The 7,526-nt window shown below is 37.4% G+C and overlaps 1 protein-coding gene across 1 annotated transcript; it reads right to left on the reverse strand.

The window, feature by feature from the left end:
• Positions 1–1,773: 1,773 nt before the first annotated feature.
• On the reverse strand, positions 1,774–7,490 carry LOC133643483 (translation machinery-associated protein 7). Its single transcript, XM_062038097.1, has 4 exons — positions 7,345–7,490; positions 7,048–7,103; positions 5,904–5,991; positions 1,774–2,080 (listed from the first exon to the last, which is right to left on the reverse strand). Exons 1-4 carry the CDS (start codon positions 7,358–7,360, stop codon positions 2,046–2,048), a joined length of 195 nt encoding a protein of 64 aa, XP_061894081.1. The 5' UTR covers positions 7,361–7,490; the 3' UTR covers positions 1,774–2,045.
• Between the last annotated feature and the right edge of the window lie 36 nt (positions 7,491–7,526).

A 7,526-nucleotide genomic window follows, 5' to 3' on the forward strand; every position in this document is an offset into this window, starting at 1 on the left:
ACCAACCCAAAAAACCTCCCTCCCCCATTCACTCTCATTCACACAAAAGGGTTGTTTCTTTCTGTTATTAATATTCTGCTTCCTACATTATATATCAATATATATCAATACAGTCTGCAAGGGATACAGTCCGTAAGCACACATGATTGTGCGTGCTGCTGCTCCACTAATAGTACTAACCTTTAACACTTCATTTTACTCATTTTCATTCATTACTAGTTTCTATGTAACTGTTTTTATATTGTTTTACTTTCTTTTTTATTCAAGAAAATGTTTTTAATTTATTTATCTCATTTTATTTGATTCATTTTTTTAAAAAGGACCTTATCTTCACCATACCTGGTTGTCCAAATTAGGCATAATAATGTGTTAATTCCACGACTGTATACATCAGTTGATATCGGTATCGGTAATTAAAGAGTTGGACAATATCGGATATCGGCAAAAAGCCATTATCGGACATCCCTAATTTTTATCATATTTTTTTTAACTTTCAACACTTAAAATTACGAGATCAACTTCAGATATATCTGTCCATTTTACGTTTGAACTATTATTTTGGGCTGCTGCCCCCGCGACCCGACCTCGGATAAGCGGAAGAAGATGGATGGATGGACTATTATTTTGTTTGTTTTATGCTCTTATGTCAAAGAAAACATTGTTTTTATATGGCAACCACACAATATATGCAATATTTTCCACATAAAACATTTTAAAGTGAAATATTTGAAGTAATTGGAGCCTTGAATAGATCAATAATTGATTATAACATAGAATTATTTTTTTTATAGGGATGTCCGATAATGGCTTTTTGCCGATATTCCGATATTGTCCAACTCTTTAATTACCGATACCGATATCAACCGATATATACAGTCGTGGAATTAACACATTATTATGCCTAATTTGGACAACCAGGTATGGTGAAGATAAGGCCCTTTTAAAAAATAAATAAATAAATAAGATAAATAAATTAAAAACATTTTCTTGAATAAAAAAGAAAGTAAAACAATATAAAAACAGTTACATAGAAACTAGTAATTAATGAAAATTAGTAACATTAACTGTTAAAGGTTAGTACTATTAGTGGAGCAGCAGCACGCACAATCATGTGTGCTTACGGACTGTATCCCTTGCAGACTGTATTGATATATATTGATATATAATGTAGGAAGCAGAATATTAATAACAGAAAGAAACAACCCTTTTGTGTGAATGAGGAGGGAGTTTTTTTGGGTTGGTGCATTAATTGTAAGTGTATCTTGTGTTTTTTATGTTGATTTAATAAAAAAACAAAACAAAACAAAAAAAAAACGATACTGATAATAAAAAAAACGATACCGATAATTTCCGATATTACATTTTAACCCATTTATCGGCCGATAATATCGGCAGGCCGATATTATCGGACATCCCTATTTTAAAAATTTTTATTTTTTTTTAGCAATGGCAAAAAAAGCAAAATAAAGAAAGACAAACAGCCTGCATGGCAGCTTTGTGTCAACATTGCAACTCTTCCTCGTTACATTTCACCTCATTCCACCTTTTTTCATGTTAATTTTTCATTTTTGCAATAGCATTTCCAGAATATGTGGCGGGCCGCTAAACAATTAGCTGTGGGGCCGCACTTTGGACACCCCTGGTCTAAACCATTGGTGTCAAACTCTGGCCCGCCGTGTCATTTAATTTGTCCCTCGGCCCCATGTACTGTATTCATTTCAATCGTCTTCTATCTCAAAATTAAAACCTTAAATTCACAACTTTTTTGGGGGGTGATTTCAAAACATTTTATTGGTATCTTTGCATTTACAATAAAATGCCATAAAAAAAGTAAACTCTTGATTATTCCCACAGTGTTATATGAGAACTGTGGGTACGACAACAAATGTATGGGTGTGAGACCTCCAGTTACAAGCTGTACACAAAACTCAGGTTTTCCCAAATTACCTTTGACTTGTGGAAAAAGGTAACTGGGGACCGTGGCAAAACAAAGTGGTGTCTCGAGGAGCAAAGATACACGGCAGTCATGGGGAACCGAAGCAGGGTCACTTCTTGCCGGATTTCTTGATGCCGCTGCTACCTGCAGGAGAACACATAAGAAATGTCAACATGTTGAGCACCACAATAAGGACTCTTTCACCATTGTTCACAGCCAAAGTTGGTAGCAAACATGGCATCCTGTAGCCGCTTGAGCAGCTTTTGGCCATAGGCTCTCCTAAATGATTGGTTGAAAGAACAAATCATTTAACTACAGGGCGCCATGTTTGCTACTAACTTTGAAAACAAGTTGGCTATACTCATTAGATGGCTCGGCCACAAAATATCGGTTTCTCAGCTGCAGGTTGTCTGGGCCGCAGTTGTAATACCATTTTCCTAAAGTAGCAGTAGAGTGGAAAAACAAGGTGCCTCTATATTGAAGCTATTATCATATATACCGTAATTTCCGGACTATAAGCCGCTACTTTTCCCCCTCGTTCTGGTCCCTGCGGCTTATACAAGGGTGCGGCTTATATACGGCCTGTTCTTCTCCGACACCGACGAAGAGGATTTCGGTGGTTTTAGTACGCAGGAGGAAGACGATGACACAATGATTAAAGACTGACTTATTTTGATAACGTACAGGCGAGCACTTTGTATTACTTTGCACCGTTGTATTATTTGTACTCTGCAAGTTTGATTGAATGATTGAAAGATTTATTGTTAATAAATGGGACGCTTTGCGTTCCCAAACAGTCATCTCTGTCCCGACAATCCCCTCCGTGGTAGCAGGAACCCCTATATACTACGCTAATTACACATCAAAACCCTGCGGCTTATAGTCGGGTGCGGCTTATAGTCCGGAAATTACGGTATCTGGTGTATAACACCAGAAGACTTCAAAGTTTGTGAATAAATAGATATGATCAAAATAGTATCAATCCCACAGATATTACCGAGCCATTTTGAGAGCTAATGAGCAAGCTAAGTCACGTGATCCGTGACATGGAGGAGGAACCACGGATCCCTTCCCCATCAACAACAATGTTCATCAAGCAGACTTTGTGACACCCAACAACGATTACTTTGGGATAGAGATGTCCGATATCGGTCTGCCGATATTATGGGCCGATAAATGCGTTAAAATGTAATATCGGAAATTATCGGTATCGTTTTTTTTATTATCAGTATCGTTTTTTTTTGTTTTTTTTTAATTAAATCAACATAAAAAAACACAAGATACACTTACAATTAGTGCACCAACCCAAAAAACCTCCCTCCCCCATTTACACTCATTCACACAAAAGGGTTGTTTCTTTCTGTTATTAATATTCTGCTTCCTACATTATATATCAATATATATCAATACAGTCTGCAAGGGATACAGTCCGTAAGCATACATAATTGTGCGTGCTGCTGCTCCACTAATAGTACTAGCCTTTAACAGTTAATTTGACTAATTTTCATTCATTACTAGTTTCTATGTAACTGTTTTTGTATTGTTTTACTTTCTTTTTTATTTAAGAAAATGTTTTCAATTTATTTATCTTATTTTATAATTTTTTTTAAAAAGTACCTTATCTTCACCATACCTGGTTGTCCAAATTAGGCATAATAATGTGTTAATTCCACGACTGCATATATCGGTTGATATCGGTATCGGTAATTAAAGAGTTGGACAATATCGGAATATCGGCAAAAAGCCATTATCGGACATCCCTACTTTGGGACAAATGATGACCCAGAACCTTATATTTTTGAGCCCGAACACAAAGAGGATGAGTAATAAGTTTTAGAAGCCGAGTGCTAAACGAATGTAGCTTTATTGTGACACTAATAGCATCAGCGGCATTGTTAGGTGCTAAACATACAAACTAGAGGTGTAACGGTACACAAAAATGTCGGTTCGGTACGTACCTCAGTTGAGAGGTCACGGTTCGGTTTATTTTCGGTACAGTAAGAAAACAACAAAATGTAAATTTTTGGGTTAGTTATTTACCAAATTTGCAAAATCTTCCACCAAAAATATTTTTCTTAGTGTAATATTTGATGTGAAGTAATGGGAACCTTGGATAGGTCAATAATTCATAATAACATTGATTTTGATTCAATATTATGTTTTGAGCAATGACAGTTTGAAAGAAAGAAAAAACAGCTTTGTTTTATTAGTCAACATTGCAACTTTTTCTAAATTACATTTAAGCTTTTTTATTTCACTTTTGTTATGTTTTTGTTTATTGTAATAGTATTTTTAGAATGTGCCGTGGGCCTTTAAAACATTAGCTGTGGGCCGCAAATGGCCTCCGGGGCACACTTTTGACACCCCTGCTATAGATAATACAAAATTAAATGTGATAAATCTATGGATAAAAAGCAGAGCCTGGCGACGCATGCGCGTTTATCGTAACTCTCTCTGTCTCTGCCCCTCCCTCACTAATGCTGCTGTTTGTTTTGTTTTTAACCCCTTCTTAACCCTGAACGTACATTGAAAATACACGCAACCCTAACTCAAAATGCCGGACATTTGAGGCGTTTAAGAAACTCCGCCCTGACAGCTCCGCAAAAGAGGACATGTCCGGTGAAAAGAGGACGTATGGTCAGTCTATCCTAGCCCGTTAGCTGCTAGCATGCCGTGTGTTGTGCCTCGGCGTGCATTGTTTACACAACGCACGTTACGCTACTTAATATGTCCGTGTGGAAACTCGTTCGGTACACCTCCGAACCGAACCGGAACCCCCGTACCGAAAACGGTTCGATACAAATACACGTACCGTTACACCCCTAATACAAACTAACCATAATAAAACAAACACTGACTGTAATATTTGCACTCTTGCCGGGATGCCGACCGACAAGACGCTCACAAAATTCCGTTTAGATGAAGAATCAATCTTCAAGAAGGGATAAAAAAAGTTGCTGCAACTAGCGTCTTTTTTGTCTTTCGCCATCTCGGGGGATGTGAAAGTGGACCAGCCTGTCGGTCCATGGCCACATTTGTCTACGAGCAGGTGAGAGATGCATGAATTGTAATTTAGAATGAAGCAGAAGCAGCTGTTGGCTCAGTGTGTACAAAATAGCAGCGTAAGCTAGCATTAGCTCACCGCTATCAATGTTGGCGCTTACGCCATCACTCATATTTGGTTAAATTTCAGGTCACGACATGTAAATGGAGTATTGTTGGCGCTTCCTGGATGTTTTAGAGGGTTTTATGAGCACAACAGAGGAGCCTCCATCTGTTGACTCAATTGTTAGCTATTTATTTACAATTTGGTATGCATTAAAAAGCCAAGCATGTGTTCTTGTCTTACATAAGGATTGTGAATGACACACAGCACATCTCTTTACAATTTTTGTGTATTTCCAGTATGACTGATCTAATAATATGGTCAGAGTGCAGAAGTGTTACTACAGTGACGTAAAATCTATGGAAATTAAGGAAAGTAGTCGAAGTGGAATATTCAAAATGGCATTTAGTGATGTTTAGACAGTATTTTCACATACTTTGCTGATTGTAAATACAATTGGATACAATGAAACATAATTAAGCATATAAAGTCAACTACTTTTTCCACTTAACTGGTACTTTAAGCGCAAAAATTATGATTTAAGTGGTGAAACTGTATTTTCATTTACACTTTAATTTTATTGACTGTTTAGGTAAGAAAACATCATTACTAAATTACATAATTCTATGTAAATAAATGTTTTGTCAGTTATTTATGACTCCCTTTTTATACAGTATATTTGGTTGGTACTTATATTTGCAATCAGTCTGACCTAAGCCTAAGGTTTGTGTTAAATAAATAATATTTGTCATTAACACAGATATAATTATTGAATACGATTAAAATGAGTAATTCAGTGTTGATATTTGAGTGGAAAAGTTGGGCCCTGAGGTCCGAAAGGTTAAGAACCCCCATTCATACCTAGAGGTCCTTTTCCAGATGCTTTGGCCTTCAATGTGTCCAAGGCTTTCTGCTCCTCCTTCTGCTTCTTCTTGAAGGCCATGTCGTCCTGCACACATTGTTACATGTTGTAAAGTACAAACACCCAAAAGCAGTCAAGTTGTGTAAATAAAAACAGAATACAATGATTGGAAAATCCTGTCAACTTATATTCAATTGAATAGACTGCAAAGACAAGATATTTCATGTTCACACTGGAAAACGTTATTTTTTTGCAAATATTAGCTCATTAGGACTTTGATGCCTGCATCATGTTTCAAAAAAGTTGGCACACGTGGCAAAAAAGAATGAGAAAGTTGACCATTAATGCTGAAAGGTACATACAAGTTTTGGAGCAACGTTATCATGGACGCCCCTGCTTATTTCAGCAAGACAATGCCAAGCCACGTGTTACAACAGCGTGGCTTCATAGTAAAAGAGTGTGGGTACTAGACTGGCCTGCCTGTAGTTTATTCATCTGCATGACACCTGGCTGCACATATATGTTCATAAAGGTGTAGTTTATTCACCTGCATGACACCTGGCTGCACATATGTTCATAAAGGTGTAGTTTATTCACCTGCATGACACCTGGCTGCACATATGTTCATAAAGGTGTAGTTTATTCACCTGCATGACACCTGGCTGCACATATGTTCAATAAAGGTGTAGTTTATTCACCTGCATGACACCTGGCTGCACATATGTTCATTAAAGGTGTAGTTTATTCACCTGCATGACACCTGGCTGCACATATGTTCATTAAAGGTGTAGTTTATTCACCTGCATGACAGCTGGCTGCACACATGTTCATTAAAGGTGTAGTTTATTCACCTGCATGACACCTGGCTGCACATATGTTCATAAAGGTGTAGTTTATTCACCTGCATGACAGCTGGCTGCAAATATGTTCATTAAAAGGTGTAGTTTATTCACATGCATGACACCTGGCTGCACATATGTTAATTAAAGGTGTAGTTTATTCACCTGGCTGCACATATGTTCATTAAAGGTGTAGTTTATTCACCTGGCTGCACATATGTTAATTAAAGGTGTAGTTTATTAACCTGCATGACACCTGGCTGCACATATGTTCATTAAAAGGTCTTGGAAGGTGGACTCTTACCTCATCCAAGTCCTTGTCCTGTTTCTTGGGAGCCTTCAGCGGTTTCTTTTTGCCTCCTGATGATGACATGACATATTTTGGTTATTTTCGGCATCGACTACAATTTAGGATATGATGCACTTTTTTAAATAAGCCGTTGATTACTCGATGACTAACATAACACACACGCAATGTAACAGTGTGCAGGCAACATATAATACTTTAGCATGTTAGCTTACTAATACGCATTTACGTCGAGTTTTTTTACTCTAGCGTTTACACACATTATAATGATAGAGATTCAAAACAACGTCTCACCTTCCCTGCCGGACATGGTGCGATGCTAAATAACGTGAATTTAGGAGAAATATTCGAATGTTCGGATAAGAAAACACCACATTTGCTTTGGCGGAGCCGCGCTGTGAGGACCCAGGAAGTAGAATCCCGACCCGGAAATAGAAGGATGAATATATGCCGGAACAAAAATCTCGTCCCCCTGG

Source organism: Entelurus aequoreus, linkage group LG26, assembly GCF_033978785.1.
Source record: "Entelurus aequoreus isolate RoL-2023_Sb linkage group LG26, RoL_Eaeq_v1.1, whole genome shotgun sequence".
In the NCBI taxonomy this organism is placed as follows: Eukaryota; Metazoa; Chordata; class Actinopteri; order Syngnathiformes; family Syngnathidae; genus Entelurus; species Entelurus aequoreus.